We start from the raw sequence: 25,292 nt of genomic DNA, 5'->3' as shown, positions 1-25,292 counted from the left end.
TGCCCATGTGAGAAATTGAATAAAAATTTGCTGACCTAAAAAATAAAAGAGAGAGAGAGAGAGAGAGAGAGAGAGAGAGAGAGAGAGAGACATCAGATAGAACACCAGATTAGATGTATTAGATGTCAGCCTTTTTAAAAATCTCTTTTCAGGTATTGTCCTAAAATTAGACTTTTATCATTGTCTTGAAAGTGATATATGAAAGGTGTTGTGGACACATAGAGGAAAAACACTTAAATTACTGGGAGTTGGTGGGAGTCAACAAACTTCATATTGTAGCCTCTCACTTGTTTTTTCCTGCATGTGAGAATAGATGAGTTATTGTATTATACAAAGAGATAATTAACACAAACTTCCAAAGCTTATTTCAAGACTCTGGGAAATCATGTGATTTTAAAGTCCAAGTTGGGAAGGTACTAATTTGATCTTCTAGCACTTTTTTATGAAAAATCTTAAATCTACCGCTCCTGCTTTTAAAATAGATTTGTGCTAGCTTGTATTATTAAATCGAATTTTTTTAGGAGTCACAAACCATTTAGGAAAAGAATGAGCCAATGCTTGAAGTTTACTTTGAAGTAAATTTCATTTGAGTACTCTTATCAGATATACTTTTGCATTTATATTATACTAGAGGCCTGGTGCATGAATCTGTGCATGGGTGGGGTCTGGCCGGCCCACCCTGATTGGCCGATTGGACAGGTCTGGTTGGGGGGAGGGGCCGTGGGCGGTTGGCCGCCCCAGCCCCCATCAGAGTTTGGGGGACAATCGGGGGTGGGGCCAGCTGGGTGGAGGGACCTGGAGAAGATCCACTGAGCTGGCGCTGAGCATAGGCCCTAGGCTTCCCAGGGACGATAGCCTCAGCAAGGAAACAGAAACCACCAGAAGGCTCTGCAAACAACCCCTGAGCTCCCTTTGGCCAGGCGGACTCAGAGCTGGTGCCTCTGTGTGTACATTAGACACAGCCCGGCACTCGCCTTTGTCTGTTGGTCAAATCCATTGCATCGAAAAACTTGTTCCCCTTCTTCTCTTTGGGCCCTTACAACAAATACAGGCCAATTGGAAGATGCAGGCCCCAGTGTCAAAGCCAGGTCCCACAATCACCCAGAATGTAGGCCTAAGACAACTGGGTAGAATCTCCATGGAACAGAACACACTGTTTGAGAGTCTTAATTCTCCCCTAAAATGTGCCCAACTGATCCTCTTTAGCCAGGATAGACTGAACTAAGAAACCAAAGATCGAGTTTCCTTTGAGGTGGGAGCCACCAGGAGCCAGCTTGTGGCAAGGCCCCTCACAGGCGGCTGCCTTCACCCCAAGCTCAATGTGCTCTGAGCTGGTCTGTTTCTGGTGCTGCCAGGTCCTGGGTTATTGGTCGGGCAGCAGGTCCACAGGGTTTCTTTCCACTGCCTTCCTGGCCTCCCGAGCAGTACCCTCCAGCCTGGTGCACCAGGCGGCTGTCGCTAGAGCCGGGACTTGGAGAGTGAAGGAGCTGGTCCACTCCAAGAGGGACCCGCAGGTGGCCATACCATGCCCTCCACCCCACTTCTCAGTCTTGCTTGTGTGGATTGGGCCAAAGCCCGCTGCCCAATACTGGTGCCATGTGGGAAGGGTCGCAGCAGGGAGCGGGGTGCCCTGACCTGCCAGCCTTGGTGAGGATCATCTCGGTGTCCAGCTGATTGAATTCGTCCCACAGAGCCTTCATCTCAAGCTGCATGCTCACGCTGGCGACCTTCACCTTCTTCTTTACAGGCACCTTGGCACTGCCGCACCCAGCCTCAGCAGTGGTGCTTGTGGCGGCCCCTGCAGCTGGCGCATCATAGCAACTGGTCGTTCTGGTTGTTCCACCGTAAAGGTTGCTTGGCTTTTATTATATAGACTTGAGGCCCAGAGCACAAAATTCGTGCATGGGTATGGTCCCTAGGCCTGGCCTGTGATCAGGACCATCTTCCCAGATGCCCCCACCACCACCCACCACTGGTTCCCCATTCGCCATCAGAGCCTATGGACTGGGGGGAGGGACCAAGAGGTTGGCTATTTCCACTCGTTTGCCAGCCCCACCCCCACCATGGGTCACCCTCTGTGTGGGGGGCGACTGGCAGGGCAGGGGCCTTGGTCTGGCACTGCCCATGTCCCCTGCCACCCACCCCCAGTTCCCTGTTTGCCATTGGGTGATGGGAGCCTGCTGGCCAGGGGAAGGGACCGAGAAGTGGTCAGTGTGCCTCATAGGTCGAGCAGTCGTTCTGATGGTTCCGCCATTCAGTCAATTTGAATATTACTCTTTTATATGTATAGATATGCTCCAATCCTTCCACTTCCAGGGAAAGAGGCAAAGGAGGGTTGCTGAAAGTGATAAGGGAAGCAGCAGGGTGAACTTTTTTTGCGGGGGGTCAGGAGAGTTTCTTCCTGATGAGGGGCTTCAAAGGACAGCAGCCTACTTCTGCTATCCTCTGTCTCCAGAGACACAATTTCTGATTGGCATCTGGCAGGACAGAGCAGTTGCAGGTACAGGACTGGGAGCGCCTTTCTGCATGCAGCTCCCTGGAGAGTCTCTTCTGGCCAAGGAAAGCTTTGTTCTAACCATTTCTCCTAAAAACAGGGCTGCTGGGTGGTCTGAGGCAGGAGGGCAGAATGAAGGTGGGGCAGGGCAGGGCAGGAAGAAGTATGGGGTAGAAGACTGGGGAGCTGGGGGAGGGAGAGGGTGAAATCTGTGTGTGTGTGGCGGGGGAGGGTTGGTGCAGAAGGAGTGTTTGGGTTAGCATAGGAAGGTTTGGAGATACTGGGGGAGTAAGAGGGACCAGCAGATGCCAGAACAGGGGAAACAGTTTACGGAATCAGGTGGGGGTCCTCGAGGGTTAGTATAGACTAAGTCCCTTCCACAGACCCTGCCATCCCAGGTGCCTATTGGGAGGGGTCCATAGCGAGGTGCTGAGCCCTCTACACTTTGTGTCTGAGGCTCCAGAACATGTGGCCAACACGCATCGCCCCTGACACCCCCACGAAGTGCTGCCATTTGGGACGCATTTGTAGACACATGGATTGTTTTTAAGTTAATGCTTTTTAATTCACTGTTTCCCTCTTGTCATTTTTTATTGAAAAGGCAAATTCTGCTGGTGTGTGTTCCTTTGCAGGGGAAGCAGGGGTGTTCTTCATGGGAAGAGATTCCATGAGAAACAGATACAAAAGGCCCAGTGAGATATGGGGAATGAGTAAACAGGATCAGAGAGCAAGGAACAGGGAGAGAGATGCACAGGGTGAGACAGACAGACACAGAGAGCCCAGGAAGGCTAAGGGAGGGACTCAGCCCTAAGGGCAGAGCGAGTGACCTGAAAAATCCTGCTTCGGGAAGGCTGATCCCTCTACTTCCAACTAAGGCCCCTGGGGCTGAGCTTGCTCTCCTCTGCTCTCTGGTTCCCTTCAGCATAGACATGGCTGAACTGGCCTCAGGAAAAGGGCTGGAAGGATGTGGCGGGCAATGGACTGAGTACACAGGACCAGGGTTGCCGAGGGCTAGGGATCTGAGACCAGACAGAGAGAGGAGGACCTGGAGGCATTCCCTCCCAGGTCCCCACACACCTGTTTTTTGAGTGATTCCCAAATCCCATGCAGTGGCTCTCGAAAGTGGCAGCCCTGGCATGCTGTGCCGCCTAGGGTCAGTTCCCTAACCTCTCTGAGCCCTGGCTATGCCACCTGCAGGATCAGAGCGCTGGTGGCTGAGGCTTGAAATGACTGGGGGGGAGCAGGGAGGAGATAGAGCATGGTCTAGGACACCTGGGTTTGGCGGTTACATCCAAAATCCCAGGCATTTTTGGCCTTGGCCACTGCTCTGGGCTCACGTTTATGTAGGACTTGCACAGACAGGAGAGCTGGGCGCTAGCACTTCCTTCCTTCGCAGCTGAGAACCAGTTCATCCTCACCTCCCCGCCACCACCCCTTCCCTTTTCATTGGTGCCAGGTACTCTGGAATCTTCCCAGTGGCCAGTGTAGACACAAGACCGAGGACACACAAAGATATCCCCAAGCCAACACATGGTGGCTGTGTAGACAGTTGGGCAAACACAGACACACAACACAGGGTGCTGTGGACTGGAATAGAGCTTCCCGGCCTGGTGACAGGGCTCATTCGGTGGAACAGCAGCTCTGTGGGCACGTTCACCCCTGGTGCAGCTCCAGGCCCCAAGTAGGCGAACTGAAAGCCTGGGGTAATTAGAGTTAATTACATGTGTGCAAACAGCCACCCTTTCCCCGACCTGCCCCCTGTGATCCTGCCCCAGCAAAGGGGTTTTGCTGGAACAGCTTGGGCTGAGCACCTGGGGGAAGGGCGCGCAGGTGGACAGCCCCTGGGGCCCAGGGGTTGGGGTGAGCCCTCCACTTCTAGAGCGCCCCCGCCCCTGCGATTTACACAATCCAGCGTGCGCTGTGGCCCTGGATGCCCCGGGATGGCTGGTCGTGACTGGGTTAGGAATTGGACCAGAACTTGGTCTGAGCTCCCCTTGGCCTTGTGCTGTGTGGGCCCTGGCGGCATGGGCCCCAGCATTTGGGTCCTTAGGTTTTTATTATCTTGGCCTCCTGAGCATTCCTGTTTCTGTGAAGATTTGAGAGGGGTCTCTCCTTGTATCCTGCCACAGGGATTGCCTGCCTGGAGCTGAGGCTGCGGGATGAGGAAGGGACAGAGTCTGGTGCTTGGCTTTTGGTGATCAGTTTGTCTCTTCCTGGATATGCCACAGGACCCCAAAAGAGTGACTTTTCTGAGCTCTCATTTGTGCGTCCATACCGTGCATGCCTCCTCTGAGACACGGAGTCCAAGGAGAAGGAGAAAGGCACAAATTCCTCATGTGTGAAAGGCTTTACACTTTGAACTGCTAGCCTGAATCAGTGATCTAATTTTGTGGTTTCAGGAGCCTTTGGTGAGTTGGGTTGGAGTGGTGGCAGGATAGGGTTTTATATTTCTACTAGAGGCCCAATGCACGAAATTCATGCACGGGGGTGGGGGGGGGGAGGAGTCCCTCAGCTGGGCCTGCACCTTCTCGCAATCTGGGACCCCTCAGGGGATGTCCAACTGTCAGTTTAGGCCTAATTCCACAGGGACTGTTGGCTCCTAACTGCTGGCCTGCCTGCCTGCCTCATCGCCCCTAACCCTTCTGTCTGCCTGTCTGCCTGATCGTTCCTAACTGCTCGCCTGCCTGCCTGATCACCCCTAACCACTCGCCTGCCTGCCTGATCACCTCTAACTACTCACCTGCCTGCCTGATCACTCCTAACCACTCTGCCTGCCTTCCTGATCGCCCCTAACCACTCTGCCTGCCTGATTGTTCCTAACTGCTCGCCTGCCTGCCTGCCTGATCACCCCTAACCACTCGCCTGCCAGCCTGATCACCCCTAACCACTCTTCCTGCCTGCCTGCCTACCTAATCACCCCTACCGCCTCTGCCTCAGCCCCTGCCTGCTGTCGTGGCTGACTCTGCCTCGGCCCCTGCCACCGTGGCTTCATCTGGAAGGATGTCTGGAATGATGTCCAGAAGGTTGTTTGGATGTCTGGTCTAATTACCATATTGTGCTTTTACTATTATAGATAGAGGCTCAGTGCACGGGTGGGGTCCGGCCGGCCCACCCTGATGGGGCCATCGGGGCCTGGCCACGGCCCTGATCTGGGTTGGGTGGCCCGCTGGGGGGTGGGGCTGGCTGGGGTGAGGAGCTGCAGGCGGTTTGCCAGCTGCCCCCCCCAATTGGGGTGTGGGGGGCCACTGAGGGGTGGGACTGACCGGGGCGGGGGGCCGCAGGCAGTTTGCCAGTCAGCCCCTCCCCCAATTGGTATGGGGGGCCCTCTTGGGGGATGGGGCTGGCCTGGACGAGGGGCCGCAGTTCTTTGCTGGCCATCCCCACCCCTGATTGGGGTGGGAGGGCTCACTGGGGGCTGGGCCGGCCAGGGTGAGGGGCTGCGTGCTGTTTGCTGGCCAGCCCTGCCAGGGTGGCGGGGCTGGCCAGGGCAAGGGGCTGTGGTCTTTCCGGTTGTTTCAGTCATTCCAGTTATTCCACCGTTCAGTTGCTGTGCTTTTATTATATAGGATAAGAGTAAGAACACTTATCAGATAGTCTTTCACATTTATATTATGCAGTAGAGTAAGAATGGGTCTTGTGATAGAAAAATGTTCACTTTACAGGTTTTTTTCCCAGATAAATTGTGTAATTTGAACATTTTTTCTATCTGAAAAGTGGAAGACTTACATTTCATATTGAAGAGTTAAACTGACATTGTTGGTAACAATTCTAGTTTTGGTTGAAAGTGACTGGCTAAACATTTCATAGTTGTTTACAGTCACACAGTATTACTTACAAGTCCATTATATATTTAGAACTTGAAGTCTATGTTCTCAGCTAAATTAATATACCCAGCTATATCCTTTAATTTTTTTTTACACATTCATTACCCATAGGACTTCAAGAAAGCAAGAATCATTAAAACTTCATTTTAGACTATGGGGAACCATAAATATTCATTATTTTCTTATTTCTAAATATTGATTTCCATCATCACCTGCCTGTCTCTTATTTTGTATTGTTCTAAGCCATTTTCTCTACCACTCACCAATTTTCTTTTCTTATGGAAAAATATTTTTCAGGAAGTTTTCTTTGTTTTACTCTTTAACATGACTTCTAGAGTAAGGCGATTTCATCAGCTTTTTAAATGATAACATGCTGGCTAGTTACTTGAATAGTTTGTAATTTTACTCTCTCTATTAATAACTTAAAAATGCAAATAAATGGGGGCTTTGCCTCATGTCTTTTAAAATTGTATTCTCTCAATTTTTTTTATAGTCCAACGGTGGTCACGCCCTGGGTATAGATTTGATGTCACCGTCTTTTCTGGTAAGGGCTGTTATCTTGGATTATATACCATTCACGAGTGCTTTGAACATACTGTTATGTAAATCATGACATATACTGATTGATTGAAAAGAAAAACAAAATGAATTAAGAACTAAAATAAATATAAATCAAGTTTATGTATGAAGGTGAAATCTTTCCATTTATTTCCCATAAAGGCAAGAAAGGGAGTCCTGAAAACAAAATCCAATTTTAAAATTATTTGTTAAGTAGCCATTTGTTAATTTATTCTACAACTTATAATTAATTGCATGTCTACTATGCATCAGGCAGTGTATTAGACAGCATCAGCGTTCCCTGAGAATTTGTTAGAAATTTAAAATCTTGTTCTCCACTCTAGACCTGAAAGTCTGGGGTGAGGCCCAGTAGTCTGTATTTTAATCATCTTTCTAGGTGATTCTGATGCACTTTTAATTTTGAAAATCACTGGGGTAGCTACTCTGATTATTGATTCATCTAGTAAATATTAAGTGAGTGCCAATTTCATGCCACACACTGGAAATATAGTAGTAAAATTTCCTTGGTTTAAATCATTTATTCATACTGGCCTATAATTTCAGAAGCAAGCAAACAAAAAATTGGAAAGAAACTATTGGAAACAATTTTGCTATTTCTATTGACTTTAACCAAATACCCTATAATGAATTAGTACAGTAAGATTTGGCCAACTTTGTCATATGCACATTAATAAAGGAGGACAGAGACATAGAGGTGAAGTTACTCAAAAAACTAAAAACTGCCGGGACCGGTTTGGCTCAGTGGATAGAGCGTGGGCCTGCGGACTCAAGGGTCCCAGGTTCGATTCCGGTCAAGGGCATGTACCTTGGTTGCGGGCACATCCCCAGTAGGGGGTGTGCAAGAGGCAGCTGATCGATGTTTCTCTCTCATCGATGTTTCTAACTCTCTATCCCTCTCTCTTCCTCTCTGTAAAAAATCAATAAAATATATTAAAAAAAAAAAAACTAAAAACTGCTGCTATTTGGTTTTAGGAAATAGTCTGAATACCTTTTTTTGGGTTGACCCCACTATCAGCAGCCTAGGATCCTGATGATACAGACAAAGACAATGACAGTAAATAAAATGGAAGATCATCTACTTAGTATATTAGTGTGATAGTCACTGGCCAATACAAATGTCTTGAGGCACTTTTCTGTTTTACTTAGCAGTGGTTGGTGACATAAGCATTTGGCCCAAATTAAAATGTGAGTTTTTTTCTCAGAAAATATTTCTATTATTTTTTCTATTTTCTGTTTATTTCTGAATCTAAACTGTTAAAGAACCACTTTCCCCAATATATTTCCTTCTTTACTTATAGTTTTTGAAGTTCATTATGTTGCAGCATGGGTCAGTACTTCATCATTTGATGGACAACTGGATTGTTTCTGTTTTTGGCTAATAGGAGTAATGCTGCTATCAACCTTATGTACAAATTTTTGTGTAGACATATGTATTCATTTATCTTGCATATATACCTAGGAGCTGAAGTGCTAGGTTATTTGGTAAGTAACTTTGTTTAGCATTCTGAGGAATTGGCAAACTGTTTTGCAAAGTAGCTGTACCATTTTACATTTCTACCAGCAATGTTTGAGGGTTCCAATTTCTTCATATCCTCACCAAACATTGCTATTTTTTTGTCTTTTTATTTAGTGGGTGTGAAGTAGTATCTCATTGTGGTTTTGATTTGCATTTCCCAAATTGTTTATGATATTGATCATCTATTCATGTTCCTATTGGCTATTTACCTTGTTTGGAGAAATTTCCATTCAGATTATTTTCTAATTTCTTAATTGGGCTATTTGACTTTTTATTGTTGAGTTGTAAAGGTTCTTTATATATTCTGGATATAAATCCCTTATCAGATATGTGATTGGAAAATATTTTCTTCTCTTCTATGGGTTGTCTTTTCCCTTTCATTTCTTTTTCCCCCTCTAGAGAATATCAACCACTAAGTTACTTTCTTGATAGTGTCATTTGAATAACAGAAGTTTTTAATTTTGATGAAGTCCAATTTACCTACTTTTTCTTTTAGTGTTATACTAGTGACCCAGTGCATGAAATTTGTGCACATTAAAAGGGAATTAATTAGAGGAAATATTTTAATATTGCTATTTGCCCTTTCTCTATAATAGAAGTGTCAGAGATGAAAGAAAATTAGGAAAATGTATATGAAAATCTCCCTCCTGTCAGAGTCTGGGGCACGCCACAGAACCCAGAGTCAAGTCCCCATCCACTCATGTGTGCCTCGAAATCGCACGAGACCCAGACCCAGCCGGCCCCACCCCCACTGGGCTAGATCCAGACACGGCCGGCCCCATCCCCATCAAGCCCCGCCAGGTGGGGGGCACAGCCTCAGGTCGCCTGGCCTGGTGCTGAAATGGGGGGGCACGGCCTGAGGTCCGCTGTCAAGCCCCACCAGGTGGGGGGGTGCAGCCTCAGGTCCTCTGGCCCAGTGCCAGGGAGGGGGGCACACCTTGAGGTCCCCTGTAAAGCTCCATGGGCGTGGGGTGCGGCCTGGGGTCCCCCATCAAATCCTGCAGGTGGGGGCACGGCCTGAGGTCCCCCATCCTGGCGCTGGGGTAAGGGTGTGGCTTGAGGTCCCCTGTCAAGCCCCACCATGTGGGGGGCGCAGCCTTAGGTCCCTACTGATTGCTTGTTAAGGCTCATTACGGGAACTCAGCCTCTGCTGTGGGCACAGCCATCTTGTATCACGGAATCCCTGCCTTCACTGTGGGAGCAGCCATTTTGTTACACATGATGGTCAATTTGCATATTCCCTCTTTATTAGACAAGGTCTAAGAAAGTTTTGCCAAACCCAAGGTCACAAAGATTTATTCCTACTTTTTGTTTTAAGAGTTTTATAGTTTTAGATCTTAAAATTATGTCTATAATTGTGTTGGGGACCTCCAAGACCATCCCCAGGTTTTATGATTCACTAAGAGGACTTACAGGACTAGCATATGGTCATAGTCACAACTAAGATTTATTACAGTGAAAGTATACAAAGCAAAATCAGCAAAGGGAAAAGGTGAATTGGACAAAATCCAAGGGAAAAAGACACCAGTTTCCAGAGTACTCTCCCAGTAGAGTCACACAGGATGTGCGTAATTCCCCCAGCAAATGAGTTGTGAGAACATGTGCACAATATTGCCAACCAGGGAAGCTCATTAAAGACTCAGAACCCAGGATTTTTACTGGGGGCTGCTCACATAAACAGCTTCTGTCTGGCACATACTAAAATTCCAGACTCCCAGAGGAAAAGCAAGTGTTCAGCAGAAACCATAGTGTTTGCACAGTTTAGGTACAGTAAGCCACTGTTATCAGTTCTGGAAGTGATGGGAACCCTCCCCAAATCCAGGTTTCCAAACTCCAGCCAGGGGTCAATCTTGTAAGCAGGACTTTCCAAGAATAGCACTTCCGGCTTGCTATGGTAACTCTTTTCTGCACAATAACCCATTTAGACATAAATTATTTTGTATGATGTGAGGTAGGGGGTTCAACTTAATTCTTTTGCATGTGAATATTCAGTTTTTCCAGCACCATTTCTTTTTTTTTCTTTATTGAGTAAGGTATTACATATGTGTCCTTATCCCCCATTGCCCTCCTACTACCCCACCCCCTCTCATGCTCTTACCCCCTTGTGTCTGTGTCCATTGGTTAGGCTTATATGCATGCATACAAGTCCTTTGGTTGATCTCTCCCCCACCCTCCCCTACCTTCCCTCTGAGGTCTGATTGATGCTTTTCTGTCTCTGGATCTGGTTTTGTTCATCAGTTTATGTTGCTCATTATATTCCACAAATGAGTGAAATCATGTGATATTTATCTTTCTCTGACTGACTTATTTTGCTTAGCATAATGCTCTCCAGGTCCATCCATGCTGTTGCAAATGGTAGGATTTCCTTCCTTTATATAGCAGCGTAGGATTCCATTGTCCAGCACCATTTCTTGAAAAAAGCTATCTTTGTCCCCATTTAATTTTCTTGGCACCCTTGTTAAAAAATAATTGACAAAAATATAATGGTTTATTTCTGAATTTACAGTTCTATTTCATTGATCTACATGCCTAGCCCATGCCTGCATTATAATATCTTGATTATTATAGCTTTACTAGAGGCCCGGTGCACAAAAATCGTGCATGGAGGGGGGTTGTCCCTCAGCCCAGCCTGTACCCTCTCCAATCTGGGACCCCTCGAGGGATGTCCGACTGCCCGTTTAGGCCCGATCCCAGTCGGACATCCCTCTCACAATCCAGGACTGCTGTCTCCCAACTGCTTGCCTGCCTGCCTTCCTGATTGCCCCTAACCGCTTCTGCCTGCCAGCCTGATCACCCCCTAACCACTCCGCTGCCAGCCTGTTTGCCCCCAACTTCCCTCCTCTGCTGGCCTGGTCACTCCTAACTGCCCTCTCCTTCAGGGTTGATCACCTCCAAATGCCCTCCCTTGCAGGCCTGGTCCCTCTCAACTGCCCTCCCTTGCAGGCCTGGTCCCTCTCAACTGCCCTCCCTTGCAGGCCTGATCCTTCTCAACTGCCCTCCCTTGCAGGCCTGGTCCCTCTCAACTGCCCTCCCTTGCAGGCCTGATCCTTCTCAACTGCCCTCCCTTGCAGGCCGGGTGCCTCCCAACTGCCCTCTCCTGCTGGTCATCTGTGGTGGCCATCTTGTGTCCACATAGGAGCAGGATCTTTGACCACATGGGGGCAGCTATATTGTGTGTTGTAGTGATGATCAATCTGCATATTACTCTTTTATTAGATAGGATAGAGGCCTGGTACAGGGGTGAGGGCCAGCTGGTTTGCCCTGAAGGGTGTCCCTGATCAGGGTGGGGTACCCTTGGGGCGTGGGGCGGCCTGAGCGAGGGGCCTGTGGTGGTTTGCAGGCCGGCCACACCCCCTGGAAACCCAAGCAGAGGCCCTGGTATCTGGAATTTATTTTCCTTCTACAATTGAAACTTTGTAGCCTGGAGCAGAGCCAAGCCTGGGGCTCCCTCCGAGGCCGGCAGCCATTTCTGTTGGGGTTATAATTGAAACTTTGTAGCCTTAAGCGGGTGGGCCCAGCCAGGGTGTGTGGAAAGCTTTGCTTCCCCTGTTGCTGGCAGCAACCCTGGCCTGCTCTCTCAAGTTCCATTCTGCCGCCATTTGTTTGAATTTGTTTACCTTCTATAATTGAAACTTTGTAGCTTGAGTGGAGGCTTAGGCCTGGCAAGGGCAGGCTGAAAGCTTGGCTTCCTCTGTTACCTAGGAAACCTTGCTCTCTGTGGCTGTAGCCATCTTGGTTTGGGTTAATTTGCATACTCGCTCTGATTGGATGGTGGGTGTGGCTTGTGGGTGTGGCCTGTGGGTGTGTCGGAGGTATGGTCAATTTGCATATTTGTCTATTATTAGATAGGATAGTAAGTTTTTAAATTAGAAGTTATAAATCCTCCAACTTTGGTCTTCTTTTTTTAAGATTGTATTAACTATCATGGATACCTTAAATTTTTCATTTGTTTGTTTTAAACTTTACTTTTATTGTTGATACTATTACTGATGCCCCCCCCCAACGCCCTAAGCTTATTAGTTTCTGCAAATAACCTAGTTGGGATTTTGATAAAAATTGTGTTCAATCTGTAGATAAATTTTGAGAGTATTGCTGTCTTAACAGTGTTAACTGATCCATGGACATAGGATTTTTTTCCCCATTTATTTAGGTCTTTAATTTCAACACGTTTTGTTTTCAGAGTACATGTTCTACACATGTTTTGTTAAATTTACTCCTAAATATTGTCTTCTTTTTGATGCTATTTTAAATAGAATTGTTTTTGTTTCATTTTCAGATTGATGATTGTTACTGTTTAGAAATATGATCAATTTTAATATTTTATTATTTAACTTATTTTTAATTAAAAAATTTTTATGTTGACATTATTGCAGGAGTTCCCCCTTCCCCCTCTTTGTGGAGTGATCTTCTATCATGTAACTCTTCTGAACTTATTTATTAGTTCTAATTGTTTTTTAGTGAATTTCTTATATATAAGATCATTTCTTCTGTAAATAGAGTAGTTTTACTTCTTCCTTTATACTCTGAATGACTTTTATTTCTTTGTATTGCTTAATAGCCCTGGCTAGAACCTCCAGTGCAATAATGAATAAAAGTTGCAAGAGTGAACATCTTTGTCTTGTTTTGATCTTAGGAGGGAAAACAGTCCATCTCCAACCATTCACTATGTCAGCTGTGGATGCCATTTATGAGATTGAAGAGGTCCCCCTCTGTTTCTAGTTTGTTGAGTATTTTTATCATAAAAGGGTGTTAGATTTTATTAAATGTTTTTCTTAATCTATTAGGATGATGTGGTTTTTATCCTTTACTCTTATTCTACTGATATAATGTATTACATTGATTGATGTCTGGATGTTAAAACTACCTTGAATTCCTGGAATAAATTCTACTTCATCAATGATGCATAATTCTATTATAAGTTGCTGAATTTGGTTTGCTAGTGTTTTGTTGAGGATTTTTATATGTGTGATCATAAGGGATATTAATCTGTAGTTTTCTTGTAATGTTTGTGTCTGATTTTGGTATAAAGGTAATATGGGCCTCATAGAATAAGTTAGGAAGTTCCCTTTTCTTCTTCTTTTGGAGAAGTCTGTGAAAAGCTGGTGGTAGAATTAACCAGTGAAGCCATATGTGCCTGGGCTTTTCCTGTGTGGGAAGTTTTGTAATTACTTATTTTATCTCTTTGTTATAGATCTATTCAGATTTCTGTTTCTTCTTGAGTCAGTTTGAGTAATTTGTATCTTTCTATAAACTTGTCCATTTCATCTAAGTTATGTAATTTGCTGACAAATGGCTGCTGATGCTATATCCTTATAATCATTTTTATTTTTTTAAGCTTGGAATTGATGTCCCCTCTCTCTATCCTGATTTTAATACATTGAATTCCTCTTTAAAATTTTTTTGGTCTGTCTAGCAAAAGATTTGTCAATTTTGTTGATATTTATTTTCAAAGAAACATTTTGGTTTCACTGATTTTTTCTATTTTTCTCTTCCTTATTTTACTTATTTATGCTAGTTTATTATTTTCTTTCTTCTCCTTGCTTTCTGTTTAGTTTGCTCTTCGTTTTTTCTTGTCTTAAGGTGGAAGGTTTGGTTCTTAATTTGAGAGCTTTTTTAAAAAAAATACAAGCACTCATAAGTTTCTCTTTGAGCACTGTTTAGCTGCATCCAGTAGGTTTTGGTATGTTGTATTTTCATTTTCATTCATCTTAGAGTGTTTTCTAATAGTCCTTATGATTTATTTCTTAACCCACTAGTTATATAGAGGTGTGTCTTCAAATTTCCACATATTTATAAATTTCATTCCCAAATTTCTTTCTGTTATTGGTTTCTAATTTGATGTCATTGTAGTCAGAGAACATACTTCCTCTGGTTTCAATTCTTTTAAATTGATTGAGGCTGTGTTACAGTTTATGATTGTAGCAAACTAAGCTGTAGACCAGTCAGAAGTTTAACAAATAACCAGAGAAAGAGATAGCTAAAATCCTTTTCATGTATTAGTATTTGTATAGCTCTTGTTATATATAAGTAAATTATTTTCTAAAAGGGTTATACCAGTTACACTGCTGTTATCTACTCATAAGTCTACTAGCTTCATTGTAACCCCTTTATCTTAGGCATTACATTTAATATCCTATATAATAAAGAGGGAATATGCTAATTGACCCTCACGCCATTGCAAAGATGGCAGCGCCCACATCCAATAAGGAGGGAATATGCTAATTGACTGCCCCTCCCTCAAAGATGGCAGCACCCACAGCCAATAAGAAGTGGATATGCTAATCAACTGCCACACCATCAAAGGTGGCAGCACCCACAGCCAATAAGGAGATAATATGCTAATTGACTGCCATGCCCTCAAATATGGCAGCGCCCACAGCCATAAGATGGCGGCGCCCAGTCCCCTCAGCCCCGCTGGGGTGGCAGGCACACAGCAAGGCCAGGCCTGCCCCCAGGCAGGCCCGGCCCCTCTGTGTGCCAGCCTCCAGAGTCCCCCAGTCCCCTCATCCCCCCAGCCACTCAGGGCTGGCCCGAGGCACAGGCAAGCCTCAGATGGCAGCTGCCCAGCTGACACCTAAGGCACAGGCAAGCCTCGGATGGTGGCTGCCTAGCCACCCAGGGCCGGCCTGAGGCACAGGCAAGCCTCATATGGCAGCTGTCCAGCCACCAAGGGCTGCCCGAGGCTCAGGTAACCAGGGATGACTGAGGCTTTCACTGCCAGCAGTGGCAGCAGCAGAGGTGTGATGGGGCATTGCCTTCCCCTGATCACTGGATTGCCTCCCGCCCCTGAGGGCTTCTGGACTGTGAGAGGGGGCAGGCCGGGCTGAGGGACCCCCCCTCCAGTACATGAATTTTCATGCACCTGGCCTCTAGTTGATTTATAATTCTGCAGAGTATTTATTGTTCACTGTGTTATAATACTTTATCAGAGGAACAGAGATAACTTTTGATTTATATTCTTTCCTTTTCTTTACTCACAAGTCACCTGGAACCTCTGTGACTCCAAGTAGTGGCTCCTTTCCTAGTGCATATGATCAACAGACATTTAAAGATAATCGTCAAGGTCAATGGCAACGTCGAAGACGGCTGGATGGAGCACTGAACAGAGTCCCAATTGGATTTTATCAAAAAGTATGGAAAGTTTTACAGAAGGTGAGCATAACACTTTGCAGGTGTCTCTTTATTTTCCCCCTTGAGTTCCTCATTCTCCCTGGCTGAGATATGGCATGACTGTGACATCACAGCATTTATATAGATGTGAAATGCTACATGATGAAACCTAGAAGAAAATCTAAAAATGAAAGAGTTGATTTGTTAATTTGACAGTATTGATAATTTAGTCTCTTTCTACTGTTATTGCTATGGTGTTGTTTATAAATTAGATTTAAAAAATCATCACTTCTCTGCTTTTGTCCACAATTGGACATTGTAAGACATTGTGATACATTGGCTGCTACTCAGATGAATTTGTAACAGTGTGCTGTTAATAACTAAATGTCACTATAGTAAAATAACTGCAGCATCTGAGGAGTTTGTATAAAAAACTCTTACCTGTATTTTTTCTTGGATGAATACTACTAAATAAATGCAAAGTCATAATGATGTTAATAGTCCAAAGACTTTGTTGGCATGACCAATTTTGTTTTTCTTTTAAAGGCTTAGTTTGCCAAAGACATTTAAGGGGATGTACCATTATGTTTGTGACAGGTTTAGAGGGCCAGGAAGACCATTGTACTCATTCATAGGCCTCATTCATAGTCTCTTAGGTGCCACTTTTTGCTTCATTGCCCTTGGCAAGAACCTTAAGAATACTTCCTCCAGGACTTCAGAACATTTAGTTGTATTTCTCACTTTAGCACATTAATATTCTTCCAGGGACAGAATCATGTGATCGTTTGGTAAGGTGGAAGTTGAGTCCTTAGACTCTCAGCCCTGCAATCTTCCTTTCAAATAGTACCTAAAACTTGCTTTTTGTCCATCTAACTTCTCGAGCACAGTGGTGACAGATATGTACTTTATCTCTTCAGTTGTCCCTGGCTTATAAAAATTCAGTTTCACAGACATGTATTAGGTACTGTTCTACCCCAAATACCATAGAAGATATCTGTTCTTGTCACTACGGAGTTTAATCCATAGTTATATTAATTAGCAGCTATAATACAAGGCCAAAATACGTTATGATAAAAGTGTAGAACCATGAGGCTGTGAGAATACAAGAGAAGAAAATTTGAAATCTGACAAGGGAGATTGGGTATTTTGTGGTGGAATCAACACCTGGACTTGAAATCCTGATCTAAGAGGAAAAACAAATGCCCTGTGTTTTTTTTTCATTCCATTCTTTTCATATTATGAATGTAACATAATCACAGTGCACATGTCCCTGAAGGCTAGTAATTCTCTGTACAAAGACTGTTCAATTTGATTTATGGAACATAGAATAGAAGTGTCTGGTAGAGTCGCTAAACCTATTGGATTGAAATCTTTATCTGTGGTGTAATATATAATGTTTTGATTTAAAATCTAAAATGGCAAGTCATTAGTTCTTATTGGCTTTTAGTAATTGAGTTGATGGTTAGGAGGAAAATAAAATATCATTCATTCCTATAGTATATCCTAAGCACCTGCTGTGCACTAGGCAGTGCCCTAGGTGCTGGCAGTGATACAACAAAGAGCAAAACAGACAACAGTCTCTGATCTTAGGGAATTTACGTTCTACTAAGGAGAGATAAATAATAAATAAATAACAAACATAGCAAATAAGTAATTATATATAATGTTAAAAAATGACAAGTACTAGAGCCTGTGGACTGAAGGATCCTGGGTTTGATTCCGGTCAAGGGCACGTACCTAGGTTGTAAGCTCAATCCCTGGCCCTGGTCAGGGCACATGCAGGAGGCAACCAGTCGATGTGTCTCTCTCACATCAATGTTTCTCTCTCTTTGTCTCTTCCCCTCCCTTCCACTCTCTCTAAAAATCAATGGAAAAATATTCTCAGGTGAGGATTTAAAAAAAAAAATCACAAGTACTATAGACGTAGAGAGTGTTAATGGGGATGTTTAACTGTTTAACTGAAAATGTAGTAACTATGTATGTCCAATAAATGTATATCTTGAGTTTTTTCTTCAACCTAAAAATCTTTCTGAAAGCCTATATAAATGTATATCTTGAGTTTTTTCTTCAACCTAAAAATCTTTCTGAAAGCCTATCCTCCCATGTATTCTCTGAATCTTTGGGGCCAGTTGGTTGCCAAAGGTAGACCTTCCCTACCCCTTCCACTCCCCTAAGTAGAGTATGAACCTTAGGTCTCTTATAGTTCAACCCTGCTTCTTGCCACATAGTAATCACAACCCCTTGTCAAGCTGCAGGGCCTTTCACTGGCCTGTGATTACTTAGCATCTCCCCTGTGAATCACACTTAGAAATATTAAGTATCTCCTTATAGCCTCCCAGTTGTCAGCGTATCCTTATTGACAACATGTTTTTGCTGTTTCACAGTGTCATGGACTTTCAGTGGAAGGTTTTGTTCTACCTTCTTCAACCACTAGAGAGGTAAGATTCTGTCATTCACATTTATGTGATTGCTAGCTTGTCTGACTAAAGTATTTCAGTGATCATTTTTCAGAATAACAGAACTGTGCTTTTATAAATCAACTGAACATGAAATTTGAAGAAATGGGAGAATGTTTTTAACAAATAGAACAAGAATATTAATGAATAATTAGGTATTATATTAGTTATATAAGGGCAGCTTCTTTTAATGATTAAATTGGGCTTATCTATGTGAGTGTTGCCAGAGTTGGAGGGCAGACAAGATAAAAACCTAAGAATGAATGACTTCTCATGTCCCCATTTTTCTTATTCCCACCATTCTGTGGTAGGATGCTTGTAGACTATTAGATCATAAACCAGCGTCCTTAGCTCCAACTATATGTCACAACAACCTGAGCTCTCATCTCCAATTTAGTGGATTATAGTTTCCAGGGATGGGGCTTGAGCATCTGTACTTTTTTTTTGTTTTTGAGCATCTGCACTTTTTAAAAATCCTTAGAACGACTCTGATATATAACTGTGATTGGAAAACATTGCCATGAAACACAGACATAATTTATCAGGTGCTTTCACATTTTACTTTTCGTCCAAACATATGGAAAATTTAAAGAAATAGTTTGTATTCAAAATCAACAAACAGGTTAGAATTAGCAAGCTAGAAATAGTAAATTGGACAGTAGAAAATTCTCAAAAACACTAGAATTGTTACAGATAATGTCTGGAGAGGCAGGTACAGAAAGTTGATGCTATGCTTCAAGGCTTCACTCTTGCCTATAGGCCTTTCCTCTAATAAAGAACACTGTGTCCTCTTTGTCTTTTCTCTGCCTTCAAGCAAGATTGAAATGTTAATAGAATCCTATATAATAAAACCTTAATATATAAATCAATCAAACAGAGGAACGACTGGTGTAACAAACAGTCGCTATGACACACACTGACCACCAGAGGGAAGACACTCAATGCAGGAGTGCCCCTGGTGGTCAGTGCACTCCCACAGGGGCATGGCTGATGAGGAAGCCAGGAGTCCAATTCCAGAAGCCGGGCTCATGGCTGATGAGAACAGCGGTGGTGGTGGGAACCTCTCCTACTTCCGCTGCAGGTGGGCAGTAAGGAGCGAGGGGCCCCAGACTGCGAGAGCCCTGGACACTGAGAGGGATGTCTAAGCCAGCAGGCGGATATCCCCTGAGGGGCCCCAGACTGCAAAAGGGTGCAGGCTAGGCTGAGGGACCCCCGCTCTGGTGCACGAATTTCATGCATGGGGCCTCTAGTTAATAATCCTATATAATAAAGAAGTAATATGCAAATTGAACCTCACACCCTCACAAGATGGCTGCCTACTACCAGGCCAGCAGGGGGGTTAGTGAGGAATGACCAAATGACTGAACAGCAGGCTGCGTGGGGTGACCAGGCTGGTGGGGGGGGGCCATGAGGGGCGACCAGGCTGGTGGGGGGTAGCAGTTGGGGGCAATTAGGCTGGCAGGGGGGGCCATGAGTGGTAACTATGCCTGTAGGGGGGGAAGTTAGGGGTGACCAGGCTGGCAGGGGGAGCAGTTAGGTGCAATCAGGCAGGCAGGCAGGTGAGCGATTAGGAGCCAGTGGTTCAGGATTGTGAGAGGGATGTCTGACTGTTGGATTGGAGAGGGTGCAGGCTGGACTGAGGGGACCCCCCCCCCCCCCGTGCATGAATTTCATGCACTGGGCCTCTAGTAATAATACATAACTGAATGGTAACTTTAAGAGTTTTCAAAGTATCTTCACACATTCTTTAATTTTATCATCAACACAACTATGTGAGATAGCTAAAGAAGAGATTATAGTAGAACTAGTAACTGACAAAGAGAGGACCTGAACCAAGGTTTTTAGATTCCAAATCTACATTGCCACCTTAAACTGTATATTCAATATAATTTTGCCAAAAATTATTCCTCAATCCCCTTCATGCTAAAATAAACTTTATATTTCTTCATGCCCATTTTAACCTGATAGTATATTCATGATTGACATACCTCCAGTCATCATATATATATATATATATATATATATATATATATATATGATTTTAAGTTCTATTTAGTTTTTTCATTTATCCACAGTCATTATATTTACTTTTAAATGACTATAAAAACCCATGAAGTTGCTATACCATGATATGCCATTATTTTACACAATCATTCCCATGTTTAGCTTACTCCTGGTTTTACGCTTGTGACTAATGCTGCTATAAACACTCTTGTACATAGAGTTTGTTTGTTTGTTCCCTTTTAAGTTATTTTGTTAGGATGAACTCCCAGAAATAGGATTGGGGTTAGAGGGCATCAATACTTTCATGACTCATTAGGCAATGCCAGACTGCCTTCCAAAAAGATTAAACCAATTTACTTACTTACTTTAAAGATACTGAAGCAGTGCTCTTGGCTACAGTGTTTTTACTGCCTTTCAGAATACATGACTGATGTCTCCTGATGTTTGGTCCTTCAGAAGTGATTTTCTTTTTCTCTATTGCAGATGACTCCAGGGGAGATTAAATTCTCTGTTCATGTGGAGTCTGTCCTAAATCGTGTGCCTCAGCCAGAATACCGCCAGCTTCTGGTTGAAGCCATTCTTGTTCTCACCATGATGGTAGATATTGAAATTCATAGTATCGGAAGCATTATTGCTGTGGAAAAAATAGTGCATATTGCCAACGACTTGTTCCTTCAAGAACAGGTAGGCAAACCTATTGTTTTCTCAAAAGGGAATATCTGGCACTAATCTGACTGCATTGAGAACTTTTCCTGAAGCCAAGGTCACTTTCATGTGCCCTATACTTAATCGCTCTTTTCTGGGTCCCTTTTGTGATGGCTCTGAACTGATTGCAAAGGAAGTAGGCTGCGAGATGACCTGCCTTTCACCATGTGTTATATGCCTGTTAGATTGTAAAGTTGCCTGGAACTCAGGAGGCTTTTATGCTTTTCATTGTATTTCAAACTTTTTATTATACTACTTTTTGTTGTGATAAGAACTTAATGAAAGACTATTGGGTGTCATACCCTCTCTGAAGTATTAAGGATAAGAGAATATTGTATTTTAGTTTTGGTTTGGTTTTGCTTCTGATGCTTACCTATAGGAAAATATTAAAGTGAACCTTTTAATTCTACATTTTTTCTTAATAAATTTTCTTCCAGGAAATTAACCATATTTTAAAAATGTAAACTATTTCTTGAAAGGCTTCCAAATGTTTCCTAGATTTAGTGTAGGAACACATAAGGTGATGGACATGCACTGTTGTCCATAGGAAAATCTCTAAGACATTGACAGGTGTTTTATTCTCTTAAGCACTGTGCGGGGGGGGGGGGGGGGGTGCAAAAAAAAAGTAAAAGTATCTGGGATTTTCTAGGATAATCTTGATTTTAAATATTCTGGGTTGCAGTCAGTTTGTGAATCAGAAATGCAATGCCTTTTAGACATAGACTCTAGCTTAGAAAGCTTATAGTATACCTGAATTAAGTAAATGTAGAAAGAAATAATGATCAAATGCAAGATAACATAATACACAGCTGAAATCAGTAGTATTAGAAAGACTCAAACTAAAGTCCCTCTAAGGCTGTGGTCGGCAAACTGCGGCTCGCGAGCAACATGTGGCTCTTTGGCCCCTTGAGTGTGGCTCTTCCACAAAATACCACGGCCTGGGTGAGTCTATTTTGAAGAAGTGGCATTAGAAGAAGTTTAAGTTTAAAAAATTTGGCTCTCAAAAGAAACTTCAATCGTTGTACTGTTGATATTTGGTTCTGTTGACTAATGAGTTTGCCGACCACTGCTCTAGGGTGATTTGTAAGTATTAACATTTGAATTTTAATAAGAATAACTCATTTAATTAACACTTTTATTTAACTTTCAAATATTCTAAATAATTAATACTTTAAATGTAATACATATGATTTTTTGATCTAGTGAAAAAAATGCATGTACAGAATATATTCCCTGCTTTGTGTATCACCCTGACCCTTTCCTGGCTAAACAGCCTAAGATCCAACTAGTTGATGATGGGGAGGAGGCTCTGAGTTACCCTAATCAGACTTTAATTAGTAGGATTAGTAATTTTTCCTTTCCCCTGTGTTCTCCTACCCTTAAAAACCAAACAGAAAACCCTCGGCGCAGATGATATCATGTTGGCAAAGGATCCTGCATCTGGCATCTGCACTCTTCTGTACGACAGTGCACCCAGTGGCAGGTTTGGCACCATGACCTACCTCTCCAAGGCAGCCGCCACCTACGTGCAGGAGTTCCTGCCCCACAGCATATGTGCCATGCAATGAGGCCTTTGGGCCCTGGCTACTAGGAGCCTTTTGCCAGCTGGTTCCTGCCTCTGCTGATTGTGCATGGAACTGAACTGTGATGGCCTGATCACTCCCACCCTACCACAAGAAGAGTAAACTTTTCTGACAAACTAACTGCTTTAGAAGAAGTGAACCCTTGCTCACCCAAGCTCTTCATTGTGGTCCTTAATTCTTTCATGGGTCACAAAAGTATGCATGTGTTTTTATTCTCTAGACATGTTACACACTTAGTGTTCTAACGGCTGTTTAGGGAGCAGGTATTAATAATAATGTATTCTTCAAGTTTGGTTTTCGTATGTGTGGTTTCCTTGTGTGAATGAGTAGTGGGTACTTTGAGACATTATTTCAAGTGAGTAAAGCTTAAATTGTTGCATTTTATGCTGCTATGAATTGCAAATATTTATTCTAAATGCCTTTTCTTAGAAAAAGAGGGTAGCAGATTATAGTTTCCTTCTTTACTCTCATGTTGCTTCACACTGAGTGATATGCTCCCTCCTGTGTAGAATTATTGTTTCTGCTTTTGCCTTTTCTGTATCCGCACACATGATTTCTAGTCTCCCTTTGGTGAAATGTCAAAAACAAAGTTTTGCGTGTATAGTTCAGGATTTGTGCATGAACGCTTGAAGTCACTTTTGTTAAGATTGCTAGGACTTTTGAAAATATTCCTAGCAATCTTAACAAGACAGAAGGAAGGCCAAGAGACACATGAAAACATGTTCAAAGTCACTTATTATCCGAGAGATGCAAATCAAAACAACAATGAGGTATCATCTCACACCTGTCAGAATGGCTATCATCAACAAATCAACAAACGACAAGTGTTGGCGAGGATGCGGAGAAAAAGGAACCCTCGTGCACTGCTGGTGGGAATGCAGACTGGTGCAGCCACTGTGGAGAACAGTATGAAGTTTCCTCAAAAAACTGAAAATGGAACTCCCATTTGACCCAGTAATCCCACTCCTGGGAATATATCCGAAGAAACTAGAAACACCAATCAGAAAGGATATATGCACCACTATGTTCATAGCAGCACAATTTACAATAGCTAAGATTTGGAAACAGCCTAGGTGCCCATCAGCAGATGACTGGATCGGAAAACTGTGGTACATCTACACAATGGAATACTATGCTGCCATAAAAAAGAAAGAATTCTCATCATTTGCAGCAACCTGGATGGAATTGGAGAACATTATGCTAAGTGAAATAAGCCAGTCAATGAAAGAAAAATACCACATGATCTCACTCATTTATGGATAGTAAAGAACATTATAAAGTGATGAACAAAAAGATAGATACAGAGACAGTAAAGCATCAAACAGACTTTCAAATTACAGGGGGAAAGTTAGCGAGAGGTGGGGGAGATATGAAATCAAACGAAGGACTTGTATGCATGCATATAAGCATATACAATGGTCGCAAAACTCTGGGGGGTGAGGGCATGTATGGGTGTGGGGTGGGGGGGTAATGGTAAGATATGTACACATATAATACCTCAATAAAAAAATGTAAAAAAAAAAAAAAAGATTGCTAGGACTCAGATATGTATTTGTAGTAGAAAATGCAGAATAACCCAGAGCAGTGGTCGGCAAATCGCAGCTCGCGAGCCACATGCGGATCTTTGGCCCCTTGAGTGTGGCTTTTCCACAAAATACCACGTGCGGGTGCGCACGTACAGTGCGATTGAAACTTCGTGGCCCATGTGCAGAAGTCGGTTTTCGGCTCTCAAAAGAAATTTCAATCGTTGTACTGTTGATATTTGGCTCTGTTGACTAATGAGTTTGCCGACCACTGACCCAGAGACATGAAGCCAGGAGCCCAATTCCAGAGAGGAAAGGGGGCAGAAGAAAAGATGCCTAGGTGGTGTATTATGCCTAGGAAACAAAGAGGAAATCAGAGGTGGCTCCATGCCCTGAAGAGAGCCTTGTGCCCCTACTCCTGGCCTCTGAAGAGTAGGCTGGCACACAACACAGAGAGTAATTGAAGCTTTTGTCTTTGGCAACCAGGAATCAGCAGTCCAGTCTCTGGATGCTTTCCTGAGCACTCTTTCCTTATTTTCACTTGGTCTCTGTCTCACTCACCTACTTACTTTCTACAGCATCCACCCCCTCCCATTTATTCTTAAAATCTCACGTCTTCACTTCCTGATTCTAGTGTTGGTGTATAGCTTGCTATCTGTGGGCATATATCCATTTCTTGCACACAACTGCATTTGTGTGTGTCTAAGCATACATGGGAAATTTTCTGAATATAAGTACCTTTATGTGGTTGTGTATCTGTAGCTATATTTGAGAGATTAAGCAAGTATGTAAGTATGAGTGTTGCTTGTGGCGGGGGCAGTGACTGTGGCCTCAGGCTGACATACAAAGGATAGTGGAAAAAATATTAAGTCCTCTTCTCCAGTCCATGCTTAGGCAGCCTTGTATGAAGAATGTTTTTTCTAACTCTTAGTTCAGACTGCTATAACAAAAACTACAGGCTGGATGGCTTAAACAACAAACATTTATTTCCCACAGATCTAGAGACTGAGAGGTCCAAGATCAAGGTCCCAGCAGATTCAGTGTTTGGTCAGGGCCTGCTTCCTGGTTTGCCTTCTTATGGTGTCTTCACATGGTGCAGAGACAGAGCTCAGGTCATGGGGACTCCATGCTCATGGCTTCACTTAATCATCATTATCTCTGAAAAAGGTCCCTAACTCCAACTACCATGACATTGGGTATGAAAGTTTCAATCTCTGAATTTGGGAGGGACACATTTAGTCTATAGCACTTTCCTCTGATTTGTGTATAAAGGCGCTCCTAATTTCTCTGCTTGCTCTCAAAGAATTTCCTACTTCAATCCCCTCATTCCCTCTGATTTTTCTGTTTTTTTCTCCAAGAATGGAGATGGAGATGGGGGACTCTGTAAATAATTTTTACAGAACCATTGACAATCTTATGAGTACACATGAATAAGTGAGCAGAATAGGGTGGTAGAAAACAGAAACAAAGAGAGGATGGCCAAGCTTCTCAGTACCTC

At 43.5% G+C, this 25,292-nt stretch overlaps 1 protein-coding gene across 1 annotated transcript in view; it reads left to right on the top strand.

Moving 5' to 3' along the window:
* Positions 1–22,600, top strand: part of PHKA1 (phosphorylase kinase regulatory subunit alpha 1) — a 369,719-nt gene extending 347,119 nt beyond the window's left edge. Inside the window, 5 exon segments of the mRNA XM_054718786.1 lie at positions 6,812–6,862; positions 15,395–15,565; positions 17,908–17,961; positions 20,467–20,667; positions 22,083–22,600. Coding sequence (XP_054574761.1) covers positions 6,812–6,862; positions 15,395–15,565; positions 17,908–17,961; positions 20,467–20,667; positions 22,083–22,256 — 651 coding nt within the window. The 3' untranslated portion in view covers positions 22,257–22,600.
* The last annotated feature ends 2,692 nt before the right edge of the window (positions 22,601–25,292 follow it).

The sequence above is a fragment of the Eptesicus fuscus genome, chromosome 1 (assembly GCF_027574615.1).
Source record: "Eptesicus fuscus isolate TK198812 chromosome 1, DD_ASM_mEF_20220401, whole genome shotgun sequence".
Taxonomy (NCBI): Eukaryota; Metazoa; Chordata; class Mammalia; order Chiroptera; family Vespertilionidae; genus Eptesicus; species Eptesicus fuscus.
The sequence above is the reverse complement of the archived record's forward strand: the minus strand, read 5'-3'. Positions and strand labels throughout refer to the sequence as shown.